The 14,523-nt window shown below is 32.9% G+C and overlaps 3 protein-coding genes across 3 annotated transcripts in view; 1 reads left to right on the top strand and 2 right to left on the bottom strand.

The window, feature by feature from the left end:
• The window catches only part of cd (peroxidasin homolog cardinal), a 65,109-nt gene extending 61,970 nt beyond the window's left edge, over positions 1 to 3,139 (bottom strand). The window contains exon 1 of the mRNA XM_072546659.1: positions 3,069 to 3,139. The gene's annotated coding sequence lies outside the window, so the exon portion shown is untranslated. The remainder of the gene's footprint in view (positions 1 to 3,068) is intronic.
• On the bottom strand, positions 1,631 to 2,266 carry LOC140451665 (uncharacterized). Its single transcript, XM_072545509.1, has one exon. It carries the CDS (start codon positions 2,264 to 2,266, stop codon positions 1,631 to 1,633), a length of 636 nt encoding a protein of 211 aa, XP_072401610.1.
• Positions 3,140 to 9,463: 6,324 nt separating the features above from the next.
• On the top strand, positions 9,464 to 10,588 carry LOC140451664 (general transcription factor II-I repeat domain-containing protein 2B-like). Its single transcript, XM_072545508.1, has one exon. The coding sequence runs from the start codon at positions 9,464 to 9,466 to the stop codon at positions 10,586 to 10,588; it is 1,125 nt and encodes a 374-aa protein (XP_072401609.1).
• Positions 10,589 to 14,523: the final 3,935 nt, after the last annotated feature.

The following is a 14,523-nucleotide window of genomic DNA, read 5'->3' as shown; positions in this document are numbered from 1 at the left end:
AGTCTCGTCTATATCTTTGTTTATCAGTACTTCTATTAGTTTTTCATGTCGGACCCTGTCGAATGCCTTCTCGAAGTCGATGAAACAGGAATAAATATCTAAGTTCATATCTAAGCATCTTTGAGAGAAGACATTAAAAGCAAACAATGCCTCTCTCGTTCCCAGTTCCTTGCGGAACCCAAACTGAGTATCATCCATATCATCTTCTAGTTTTCTATATAATCTTCCATGAATCACCTTTAGAAATATTTTGAGGGTATGGCTTATTAGTGATATTGTCCTATAGTCTGAACAATCTTTGGCATATACTGTTTTTGGTATTGCTACAAAGGTGGACACCAACCATTCCTGTGGGATTTTTCAAGTTTTATAATTCCTGTGGGGAGAGTGTTACCTTTGGGCAAATTTCATGTCGTTTGGCTCAAAATATTTAAAAATTGCTTTATAGCGACCATTGAAGCTTACAGATGTAGATACAACCTTTATCTATAAATGACAAAGTATAGGTCTATGGATTCGTTTCAGTTACCTTTGAAAAAAAAATTTTTTTGACAGGTCGTCCAAAGGTACGACACTGTGTTGTACCTTTGTCCATATTATGTTGTACCTTTGGTCAGAGAACAAATTACCTTCGATTAAGAAGAAACAACACAAACGAACGGAATCTTATTCATTACATGAATTATAAGATGACAAACATGATTACTTTACATTGTATGTATCAAATTTAACATTAAAAGACATCATATTTTGTTGGCGTTGTGATGTTCCAACCAAATCTGGTGAAGACAGTTTTTTTATTATGTCGCTTTCGGAGACACAAGAGACTTCCTCATCTGAATAGACAACTTTATTGTTTCCAATAACTGTTTTTGAATATTTAACCATGTATTCGTCATCTAAAACTTCAACTATCTTGGCAACATAGTGTGCAATATTCTTTTTACTGGCCAATTTTACGAGAACAAAATCACCTTCTTTTAACTTAGCAGAGCTGAGTATTTCTTCACTTTCCTGTTGCTCTAATGAATAATTTTCATTTTCGTTTGCCAGAAAAGTTTCTAAATCCTCGTCACTTGAATCCTTTGTTATATTTTTCATCTCTTCATCAGATTCATCTGAACTATCGCAGAGAACCTTCCTTTTGACTGACTTTGGTTTTTTCACCTTACTTTGCAATAGTTCCACTTTCTCCGGGGTGTCTGTCAAAATTTTTGTTTTACCACGCTTTCGTCCCTTTTGAGAAGTCTTTCGAGCTACTGCTTTGGGGAATGGGCGCACTACAAACAGGCTTTTGAAGTCAGCATTATTTGCCTTGTTGTCATTAGACTGCAGGAGAAGTGCCGGTGTTAAGTTTGATGTTGATGTATTTGCGGATAGTTGAAGGCTTGATGAGCAATATCCCGTATTAGGATTCTCTTCTGATCTAGATTTGGGCGATCTGTTACATAGGATGACAGATATTCGTGGTCGTCAAATATATTTTCATTAACAGGCCCTATCCCTGTTTTTTCAAATCCTTTGACAATGTTTGCAGGGGTAAATGCTTTTGCAAATGCCTTGCCTACGAGTTCAGCTACGTTATACAAGCTTATAGGACGTCCAGGATGGGTAATCATCCACTCATTAGCTATGGTGTTGTAGTAGGTTTTGTATCGTCCAAAACAGTCCTGTCAAGAGGTTGAGTTCTGTGCGAGGTGTGTGGCGGTAACGTTAATAGCACAATATTATTTTCCTTCGCCAAATCAATCACGGAAACTGCAATATGGGACTCGTTGTTATCGAGTATTAGCAGCACTTTTTCTTGCGCTCTCGGCTTAACTTGGGCTATAAAATGCTGCAAGTAGTGTAAAAAAAGCTTCTCGTTTGACCATCCTGATGGATTTGCGCCTCCAATTGAACCCGGTGGTGCACCATGTAACATGTGGTCCTTGAAAAACACGCGTGGGAATATCAATATGGGCGGCACAGGGTTACCGATGACATTAACCGCAGCAATCAAAATTACATTGATCCCTCTTTCTCCGGATATCATACTACCCAGTTGCTTTACACCTTTTAAGGCTATTATCTTAGGTGGGGCATGGACTGAAGAATTCCCGGTTTCATCTAAATTATAGATATTGGCAGGGGAAAACTTATAGCATGACATTACTGTTTTAAGATTGTTGAAAAAAGCTTGGATATTTTCTTTGTTAAAACTGGTTGACCTTGCCAGGCTTGTAGCCTTGGGTTTCCTTAACGACAATGATGGATGCCGATTCATGAAGTGTCTTAGCCATTCTTTGCCTGCAGTTGCATTTGTAGTCCAATTGTTTGGTGTTTTTATCTTGTTTTCACGTGCGTATTGAAATGCTAAGATTCCATCTTTTTTTGTGAGTCCATAATGAAGCGACGCTGCCTGTGTCAAGTACTGCTCCAACTGTGACTCTTGTTCAAGTGAAAACACTTTTTTAACATCGTTGTTCGCGTTGTATTCGAATGTAGGACGTTCGGAGTTTACATGAATTCGAATATGATTAGATAAGGTTGATCGACAAAGCACCTACATCCACTTTGTCTCTTTTTATTCTACTTTTGCTTCGTGCCATTTTTTCTGTAAAGAAGTTTGGTGTCAGTTTAGTTGTTATGTAAGTAAAAAAGCAATAAAGTTCAATTTTGTAGAGTTTATTAGCCGAGTGCAGTGAGGTTAATAAATCACATGAGCGATAAAAATTGCCTTAATGCCGCGGTGCATATTAAAGCAAAGAGACTACTAAGCTTCCTCTGATTTGAAAATTATTTATTGCCTATACATTAAAAACACACGTCAGTCCCGATTTCGCCTTACTTTAGTGTCTACTTCCGGTGAAATTACAGATAAATTAGAAAAAGTAAAATGTTTTGTCTTGTTGTACCTTTGGCCATTGCCAGTTGTACCTCTGGCCAGGCCAACAGTACAACAAACGTAAGTTCCCAAGGTACAACAATGTTTACGACTACCAAAACACATTAATTTTTTAAGGTTATGTAACCTTTATGGATTGGTGAACACAAGTTTTAAATAGGAAACATAGTATATTTCTTACCTGGGAAATTATAGATGAAACCAGCCACAACATTGTAACACACCGACTATTTATGTTCTCGCTAATTATTTACTTTTAACACGAAAAATTCATAAGCCTGACTAAATTCCAAAGTCTTTATATTTATGAAGCGAAAGCGAAACTATTGTACCGACCTCAAGTGGTCAATAGCAGAACGTTAAAGCAAAAATTCATTCCAACACGGAGAAAACAACAATTTTAACGACAGTGTCTAGAGGTACAAGCTCTCAAAAGTACAACACTCTCCCCTACATATATTACAAGAACACATGTATATTAGGGATGTTTAAGAAAATATCTATCCTTTAGATAAAACAACCCTCATTGGTGGAACTTCAACATCGTTGAATACTTGAAATTATTTTTTTTTTATTTTATTACATACTATACATTTTTTGAAGTAGATACCTTTAAAATGATATTCTCAATATTTTAAGTTGCACTCCTAGGATGACTTTATTGGAAGTTAGTTCAATCGATTACTTGAAATCAACTTCAACTGAAATCTTTTATTGATTTCCTCTTTTGATATTGGTAACGAGATCCTACTACATTCTGCCGAGGAATTTGCAACGCAAATTCTTTTTCTCTTTTTGCCATCTGTTTCTTTCAGAACTATACTTGAATCTTTCCATTGAACTCTATGTTCATTTTCCCATGCGTGTTTACATATTTGATCCATCAAATTTTCTATTTTTAACATACCTAAGATTTATGTTCACTTATTCTAACATTTAATGGTCTTGATGTTCCGCCTAGATAAAAATGTTCGCATTGACGAGGTATTTTATAAATAGAATTCTTTGTTCTTTCTTGTTCGTTGTTAGATTTGGTTAATAGATTTGGTTGTTAGATTTGGTAAAATAGATTTCAATGTGTTTGTTGTTTTGAAAGTTGTTGAAATGTTGAATTTATTTCCTATCCGTTTAAGTTTTTCTGATAATCCTTTTATGTATGGTATTGTTATTTTCCTCGTATGGTGTCTTGTGAATGTTATTGGATCCCGTTCTAATTTTATTTTATTCAAGTTTAAAGAATATTTAACAGATTAATTACCAAAGGAAACTTCCTTCTCCACATTTTTATGGAGGGCCCAAAGAAAAAAGACACTTCATTTTTATGGAGTGCCAAAAGTTTATAAAGCGAATACATCATTTAGAGCTATTTATAGTACCATCAATCCTTAAAATTTTTATTAAGTATTGCACAACCATTTGCAAATAATAATAACACATTTATAAACAATACACAACATTTTTATAGTTTGTTTACAAATATTCCATTAGATTAGAAGACTTTGAAATTAATCAAAACAAAATTAGATAATGATGATACATTGACAACTGAAACCAAAATAAATGTATCAGCTATAATGGAGTTATTGACATTATGGACTGATAATACGTATTTTCAGCTAAATCATGAATTATCATCCCTACCTTTAGGTACAACATTATAACCACGAAAAATCTGTCTGTCAGGCTTAAACCGTTAAACAGTTTCGAATAATAAAGCTATATCGATTTTTCATTCATCTAAACATTTCAATAAACTTAACTTATTAGAAACTGCTGATTGAGCATTCCATTGCAAAATTTTTAATTTATTATTTCCTTTATTAGCCATTTCCCAAAAAATTGACTATTTTATTGCGAATAAGATCAGTCAAAAATCCTGATGTCAACTTTTTGAAATTATATAGTTTATAAACATTTAGAATAACTTTAAAAACATTGTCTCTAGAAAAAATCTTTTTTTACATTCGAAAAGCTAGTATTTTCACCCGAATTTTCAAATAAAAAATTTGGCCTAGGTTAATTTGGGCCAAAGTTAGCCATGTTTTTTTGTTAGTTCACAGCTAATTTGATTATAATAATTAAGGAACCTTATTGACGCCATGTTAAAGAATGGGATTTGTATTTTTTGTTAAAAAATTTGCACAAACATTGTACCTTTACAGGACCCTCTACGAATTTTCAAAAATGTAGTTCAAATAGTGACTAGGAAGAACCCACAAATCCATGGCGTTTAAATACCGAACAAACAATTTTAAACTAATAAAATTTTCTATATCTCCGGATCTACTCAATGGATTTTGATCACTCTTTTTTTAATTTGTATGTAATTTCTGCGTACATTACAAATATTTAGTATATAAAAATGTCGCTTACATATTTCAAAAAATATTAATACAAAAATGCTATAATCTAATAAATGCTTCTGTGAAAATTTAATATAATTTTAAAAAGTTTCTTAACATAAAAACAATTGAATTTATAAATAAATTTATTAAGTGAACAAATTAGTGACAATTACAATTAAGCCTCAATGTCATAAATACCAACTTAAAATTTTTATTTTTGACAATTATATTGCCAAAAATAAAATTTTGTATAAAAATTCTTTTTTGTTTAGTAACAAAAAAGAAGAAGATTTATTCACCATTGATAGATGCCAAAAAATGGAACAAATACATGAAAAATTAAATCAAAATGTGATAGTTTACTGGTTTCATATATAAACTACATAGAAATAATATAATTATAAATTTTGCTTAGATTTTGAATTTCTGACCCTAAATTATGGGATCTAGTCTTTCACCCATTCTAAGTAGCTATGTCATGGATGATGTTATCAGTGATTGTATCAACAGTTGCACTTTTTTCATTCCTTTTATTAAAAGATATGTAGATGATTTAGTTTTGGCACTTCCTACTTATTCCACTGGAATAAGCTTGACCGTTCAACTGGGCCCGGACTACCTCCTTCTAATTCTTTAAACTCCTGTTTTGAAATTAATAATTTCAAAATAATACTCATTATTTTGTCTAATTACTTATTTAGTTGTCAAAACAGATACATTATTACCTAAAGAAGTGAAAGTGGTTCAATTTAGAAATTATATAGTAAATAATAAATATTTGAAAACTGATGCACATATTCCTCCCACGATTTGGGCTTCAAGTACTAATTTTATAAATCGCACTATTAATAGACGTAAATCTTTTCATTTTAATTTCATGAATATTTTATTCGCCACATCTCAACATTTTCCATTCTAGAATATTTATCATCAAACTGTAATTCTACGTTAAAAGCCAATTTGTCAGTAAAAAAGTAACAAAAAAAAAAACAAAAGAAAATATAAGACATAAAAAACGAATTCGGCAATACTGTGACCTCAAAATATCTTGTTATACATACCTGTATGTACCTTTGCTAAGTTGTGAATTCATTATTTAATAAATAATATTACTCTGGTATACTCCTATTATTCTAATTACACCATAACCGCACTGAATAGAAGACCTCCCGCTCGCTTTATTGTATAGACCCAAGACTTTTCACTACAGGGGGTGGGTGTCCGGTTGTAAGTAGGTAAAAAGCCCAACTTTAGTACAAGATGACGTTTAGACTATTCTTCGTGAATAGATTTTGGTTTTGTAAAGAAAGATATTTTTGAAATAGATATCGCACCGAATTTTACCGTTAGGATTTTCGAGGATAAGCCACGTATTTAAGTTCCTCAAAAAAATTAATATCATCCAAAACACTTTAAAAATTTATACAGAAGTAAAAAACTTCAAATTTGTATTTTGGTATATACCAAGTTTTTTACTTCTGTATAAGTTTTTTAACTATGGTATACAGCCAACTACTGGGATTTTCCCATTCATTTTGCTTTAAAAAATGTTAAAAAACATGCTCACACAATTTTAGATTTATCAAATGAAGGTAAAGGTTTATTGGACCCAAACGTGAAAGGAAACATTGAGGTTTCTACCAAAGAAGACATTTTCTTTTTTTTGTCTGAACTACTTGGTTTCGTAGTTAGTGAAAAAAGATTCATAGAAACTTTGATCGTTATATTCTGTTGTGGAATAGTTGGAGGAAATTCGTGGAGGAAATTTTAGGTTGTGTGATATTGTTGGTATTTGTTTTTTTTTTTGAGGAAGAGGAGGAAAATTATCAATGATTTGTATATCCAAAACTACAACGGCCTGAGCCTCAACTTCAAGAAGACAAAGTGGATGCTGATAAGCAGGAAGCAACAGCCTGCTCGACAGTTACGGATAAGTAACATACTAATTGACCATGTAGAATCTTATGTGTACCTTGGCACCAACGTAAATGCAAAATGGGAACAGGCCACAGAAATTAAGGCGAGAATAGAACGAGCTAGAGCAGCATTTAGCAATATGAAAAAGCTCCTCATAAGCAGGGATTTGTCTCTTCCCCTAAAACTACGTCTAGTTAAATGCTACATTTTTCCGATCTTACTGTATGGTCTGGAGGCCTGGACGCTGACGGAGACGCTCACGAGAAAACTAGAAGCATTCGAAATGTGGGTGTACCGACGCATTCTTCGTATATCCTAGACCAAACATGTCACCAACATAGAGGTAATCCAAAGAATCGGAAAGGAGAAAGAAATCGTGAATACAATTAAACAAAGAAAGCTTGAATATCTAGGCCACATATTGAGAAACGATAAGTACCGTCTACTGCAATTGATTGTCCAGGGAAAAATAGACAGTAAGCGAGGGCCAGGCAGGAGAAGACACTCGTGGCTCCAAAATCTGAGGAAGTGGTTCGGGCTCACATCGGTCGAACTATTCAGAAGCGCCGCAAACAAGATCAGAATTGCCATGTTAATAACCAACGTTCGCAACGGACAGGGCACTTGAAGAAGAAGAAGAAAACTACAAATCTATTATTTGTATTTAAAGCAACGGTGTAGTTATTCCGAAGACTTGTTTTTTCGTCTAAAAAGGTTAAATTTGTTCTGTCATAAATTTGTTAATAAAGTTTTGCTCAATAAATCTAGAACAACTTTTAGAAATAGATTTATGCTGGTCACTTTTACAATGTTGGCAAAAACTACCTTGCGGATCCTACGCTCATATTTCTCGTCTTTTTCTTTTGTACAATTAAGGCAGAGAGTTTTTTCAAGATACTTATAGTACTGGATAACTTTATATATATATATATGACTCGACTGCGCATGCGCTCGACTATTATAAAAACATGAGTAGGTAATGCATTTCCTTCAAAAGTCAATAAAATCATTTACATGGATATATAAGCATTTATAGTTATAGTTATAGGAGAGATAAGATTTTCAAAAATGTATTTGTCATTCATCAACATTTCTTATAATATCTTCTCTGTGCAATAAATTATTGGGAATAAATGCAGTTACATTATGTTCCTTTAAACGTTCGTCTTGAATTAATTTATTGGCATCTTTGCAACTTAACTCGTACCCTATTCTTACCTACACTAGCTATACCTGCTATAGTTTGGACAACAAGAACCTTATGTAAAGTGTGACCCACCTTCATTGGATGTATTTTACCTAAATTTTCCTCCTTATTTGTTTTTTCCATTGTATGTTTACAACTGAAATATATAAATCTGGGGAATTCTTTCAAAATCTGTCAACTTTTAAAACACAATTTGGGGAAATAAAATTTATATGGGCCTGGCATAGCTGCTGCCCACTGACTGGCAGACGCTCACTAGTTGGTCAGTGACATGCACGTCACACTACCGTTAATTTATTTTGTGATTACTCGCGTTTTCGTTCGTTTTATAAAACATCTTTTTGTACCTACGTTAATATGGATCCGAAAAGGAGAAAAGTGGACAGTGAAAATTATTAAGTTTCTGGCAGAATGGACTGAACAATATTGTTTTACAATGCCTGACAGGCCGCAAGCGGTTCCGGTGTGCCTTATATGCAATAAAACTGTCGCCTTAGTTAAAAGTGGAAATTTGAAGCGACACTACGAAACAACTCATCAGCAGTTCCACAAAAACTTTCCTCTTGGCAGTCAGGCGCGTAAAGAAAAACTTCGGGTATATCTTAATTCTTACGAAAAAAAGTACAAAAATTCTAGTTCTCTGCATGAGCGACCAAGAAAAATCCACAGATGCAGCGTTACGTGTATGCTGGATACTTAATAAACACCAAAAACCATTTTCTGATTCTGATATAGTGAAGGAATGTATTCTGGCAGTAGCTAACTCACATTTTGAAGAAAAAAAAAGATGTTGGCTCAGCAATTCAAAGCATCTTATTGTCAGCGCGAAGTAATACAAGAAGAACGGAAATTTTAGCTGCGGATATTAAAAACTCTCTTCTTAATCTTTTGCAAAAGGTACCTTGCTACGCCATAGCACTTGACGAATCATGTGACATTGTTGATGATAAAAAAATAGTTGTTTTTGTAAGATTTCTTGATATTGAGTGTCAGATTTTTAGGGAAGAGTTGCCAGCAATATTGCCGCTGAAAGGTAACACTCGAGGAGAAGATTTATTCAAGGTTATTGATGAATTAATTTCTAAATCTAACATTAGTTATAATAAAATGATTTCGTTTTCTACTGATGGGGCCCCAGCAATGATTGGCAAAGAAAAAGGTGTAGTAAAGAGGATCAGGAATAAAAATTCAAATTTAATAACATATCAGTGCATAATACATCAGGTAGCCCTTTGTGGAAAACTTAGTGCTAGATTTAAAGAAGTCATGGACAATTTGGTGAAGTTAATTAATTTTATGAGATCTCATTCTGCTCTTCAGCACCGAAATTTCAAGGAGTTTCTTCCTGAATGTGATTCAGCATATTCTGACTTACTAGAACACAATAATGCTTGTTGGTTAAGTAAAGGTCAAGTTATTGGACGTTTCTGGCTAACAAAAGAACATGTGATCTCCTTCTTACAAAATATACATACGCAGGGAGCCAGGGCACATTTTGAGTATATAACAAACAGGCGCAACATACTGGTTGTGGCTTTTCTAAAAGATATTTTAAAATATTTGAATGCGCTTAACACAGATTTACAAGGAAATGGAAAATTAGTATGTGATCTGATACAAAGCGTGTCTGCTTTTCGTCGTAAGCTGGATATCTTTGAAAACAATATTGTACAACAAGAATTCATTCATTTTCCAACTATTCTTGAATATAATAAAAATAAGGAGTACTCCGAAGAAGACACTGCAGTGTTCGTAAAATTTCTGGGCGATCTTAGGAACGAATTTGCTTCAAGATTCCATGACTTTGCACAGGTAAGCAAACTATCTTCATTTCTAAAATCACCATTTGTTGATGCAGCGGCAGAATGGACAGATGTGGCTGCTATGCTGTTTAATCTGTCAAATCTGTCATTACTTCAAATGGAGATTATTGAATTACAAGAAGATTTGTCCTTGCAAGTTTATATATCGGTATCCGCCGAAGAATTTTGGGCCAAACATGTGCCAGCAAAATATGAAAATTACAGACAACTTGCAATCAATTTGGCCACTATGTTTGGCTCAACGTATATGTGCGAAACGTCTTTCTCAAATATGAATTTTTTGAAAAAAAAATATCGCTCCCGATTAACGGACGCCCACCTCGAAGATACTCTTCGACTATGTTGTTCGACTCGAGAACCAGACCACAAACAACTAGCTCAAGACCGTCGGTGCAATTTTTCGGATTAATTTAAGGTCTTTTGTTTTATCATCAAGAATGTACCAAAATAATAAACAGCTTGTCATTAAATGTTATTATTTGTTTTTTTTTCTGGACCTTGTTCAAATTTTCTTCTAGTATCCGGACCCCACATAAAATTACTTGCCGACCCTACGGCAAGTCTATACGATGTCTCTGTGGATGCGTATTATTATTTAGGGTAAACGTGGTGCGAAAAATTCCCCTGGTTAATCGAATTAATGTAAGAAGAACTAGTGACAGCAGATAGATAAAGAGAATATCCGAATGGAGCCCCATAGCAAGGAGAAGAAGAGGACGACCCCGAAAATCCTGGAGGGTCGAAGTAGACGACGCCATAAGTAAGAGAGGCCTAAACGATGGAGAATGGGACAACAGAGAGACAAAAACGGTTGAGCGAGGGAAGGCAGTGAATACTGTAGAATCCCTGAATATATATATATATATATATATATATATATATATATATATATATATATATATATATATATATATATATCTATATCTATATATATATATATATATCTATATCTATATACATATATATATATATATATATATATATATATATATATATATATATATATGATTGTTTATTTTGACTTTAATCTTAGTTTATTGAGCCAATAAAAAAATATAACTTATTTGTTATCAAAAGTAAAATAAACTCCTTATATTACCTGTGTTCGATGGATTCAAAGATTTTCTAGTTGTCTTTTATCGGGATAGAGAAGAAGGATAAGAATAAAAATATATTATATTACAAAAATTTACGTTTCTTTATTTTATATGAACGAATAAAACAATTATCAAATTCTGTCGTTAAATTATCGATCAGCATACAAGAAAATAAATCAAATTTTTATAATAATAAGATTTTAAATCTACATACATTTATATTACATGAAAACCAATTTTACTTAAATTTTTCTTTACTTGAAAACAAGAAACAACAAAACTTTAAACTTTTGATTAGCCTACCAAAACCTTAGTTCTTAAATTTGAATGCTAATGACCATGATGTCAAACTGATCCTTCACAGATATAAAATTTAATTGTACAAACACTTACAGCTTATTTTCTTGTTGAGTTGTATGTTGGAACATACCCAGAAAAGTCCAGTCTCCTCAACGATGTGATCTCTCCTCTTTGGCACCTCGGCTCCTTCCTAACGTCTCTGCAAACCTCCTGCAGACTACACAAAAACACCTGATTCACTTCTCCAAACTCAGCTACTTATTTATGACACAAGGACCTCCTTTTGTCAACTTGATGCCGTAAGAATACTTTTACATATACTTTACAAAATGCCCACGGTAGATACAAGGACCTCTTTTAATCTACTTGTTATCTCCTTCTGCAAAACTATTCACTTCTTTTCACAATTTCGGAATCCAAACTCACGAACCACACTCTATCTTGAGACAAACGACTGTTTCTTTCGATGACCAAATTATCACTAACTTCTCCGGTCTCATGATCGGCTCACAAATTCCCATTTAAAAACGACCGTCCAATCAAGAGCTCAACTTGTGTTTACCATGATTTTGGAAAAGCCTAATTTCGGTTTCAGAGAAAAACTAAATAGCTTACTTTAAAATTGGTTTTGTCAATACACAATTTATACATATTTCAAAAGATTAGAATATGGTCATTTAATACTCGACTATACAAACAATGAAAAGATTAACTTACAGGTAAAATGTCTTCTAATTCTAAACAAAGGTTTTTTGATAATTTTGTTTGAAACGGAAAAAGGTCGTTTGCCAAACAAATTTCTATTCTTATCTACACTAAATCTTATCTTAAATTACTATATACAATTCGTTTATATTGATATCTTGAAATTTTATTTCGATGGATTTTTTTTATTTATTTTTCTTTGGTTGGGAAAGAAGAAACATAACAATATATATATATATACAAGAAATACTGAATATTATTAACGGTCGATATAAACAAACAACACAGTTTATTAGAGCTGCAGTAGAAAGTTTGGCCGGTATGTTACAAAAACACTCTTTTGACTTTTGGTCTAGCTTTCGGAATTGTTTTTATTCCTTCTTCAAGACACTGTAATTAGAAGAATGTGTAAATATTTACAATATATCACAAATTGTCAGTGCAACTTACTAGTCGTCGAGATTATTTATATAAAGCTATGACACTCAACATTAATAACACACATATAAAATATAACATAAAATAATGAACAAAATACATTTTAAAATTTAGTTATTGATAGTAAAAATTTCGTTTGTGACATCTTTTAATAGTGTGTTTTAAGTGATCCATAGGAAAACAGAAAGAAAAAACAAAAATAGTATGATTAAAATGTAATTAAGTGTTCTTCATGTTTTATTAATGGAAGTAGTATATTTGTCTTGATGGTATGCAACATGTATTGCATGCAGGTGTGTTATGGTGTGTATATGTAAAAGTAAATCTTTATTTTATTTTTGATGTTTTGTCAGTAAATAACAATAAATGTTACTCAGTTTATCTATGTCAGACTTTTTATTTATACAAGACGTATTGGATTTTATGAAACACATTTCCAAGAAAACACGTTTTGAATAGTTTTTTTCCTTTGCCAAAATACAGGAATTCTCGAAATTAAATTCATGTTTTAACGTTAATGCATGTTCTGTCAGCGCACATCCATTTATTTTTTTGGTTTTTATGTCGCCGCGATGCGAGATCACTCTACTGTGAAAATTACGAGATGATTCTCCGATATACACGTTTTTACAATTGGCACACGGTATAGAATAAACAACATTCGATGACTCCTGTATTGTGAAAGGATCCTTTGTCTTTGTGTACAACTTCGATACCGTTTTCACATTCTTAGTTGCAATTTTTAAGCCACTAACATTTTTGAAAATGTTCATTAGCTTAAGTGTCAGAACTACCCAGGTAGGCAACCATACATTATTTTAGATTGTGGTAGCTCTGATGTGTTGTGTGTTATTGTCAATAACTAAATTTTAAAATGTATTTTGTTCATTATTTTATATGTTATATTTGATATGTGTGTTATTAATGTTGAGTGTCATAGCTTTATATAACTAATCTCGACGACTAGTAAGTTGCACTGACAATTTGTGATATATTGTAAATATTTACACATTCTTCTAATTACAGTGTCTTGAAGAAGGAATAAAAACAATTCCGAAAGCTAGACCAAAAGTCAAAAGAGTGTTTCTGTAACATCCCGGCCAAACTTTCTGACTGCAGCCCTAATAAACTGTGTTGTTTATATATATATATATATATATATATATATATATATATATATATATATATATATATATATATATATATAATCGAAAATTGCAAAATTGCTTGCTGACAGAGACAAGACAAGAATACCTAGCGAACTCCCCAACACAGTCAGTACATATACAAGGAGAGGAAGCGAGGGTAGACATCGAAACAGTAAGGAAGGCTGTAATGACTCTAAAGAATGGTAAATCCGCTGGACCTGAGGGAATCTATGCTGAAATGCTTAAGAATGGATCTCATAAACTATTTGAAATATTAACTTATGTGATCAATCAGTGTCTAAATGGACACCCAGTACCAGAACAATGGAGAGCGGCATACATGTCCTCAATACACAAAAAGGGGGACAAAAGGAATTGTAATAATTATAGAGGCATATCGGTAACCAGCACCCTGAGCAGACTGTATGGACGAATTTTGAGAAATATGATCGAGGAAGAATATAAGCACAATGAAGAGGAAGAACAAAGCGGGTTCCGTGCAGGAAGATCGTGCACCGATAACGTATTTTGTCTTAAACAAATAATAGAAAAAAGATCGGCTAAGAATCTAGAAACTCATATTACTTTTGTAGACCTGCAAAAAGCATATGACAACATCCCTTTAACAAAACTGTGGACAACGTTGAAAAGATCTA

This window comes from Diabrotica undecimpunctata, chromosome 10 (genome assembly GCF_040954645.1).
Source record: "Diabrotica undecimpunctata isolate CICGRU chromosome 10, icDiaUnde3, whole genome shotgun sequence".
In the NCBI taxonomy this organism is placed as follows: Eukaryota; Metazoa; Arthropoda; class Insecta; order Coleoptera; family Chrysomelidae; genus Diabrotica; species Diabrotica undecimpunctata.
The sequence above is the reverse complement of the archived record's forward strand: the minus strand, read 5'-3'. Positions and strand labels throughout refer to the sequence as shown.

Excerpts from the sequence above, each read along its gene's own strand:
- LOC140451665 (XM_072545509.1), bottom strand. The coding sequence starts at position 2,266 with ATGAATCGGCATCCATCATTGTCGTTAAGGAAACCCAAGGCTACAAGC.
- LOC140451664 (XM_072545508.1), top strand. The coding sequence starts at position 9,464 with ATGATTTCGTTTTCTACTGATGGGGCCCCAGCAATGATTGGCAAAGAA.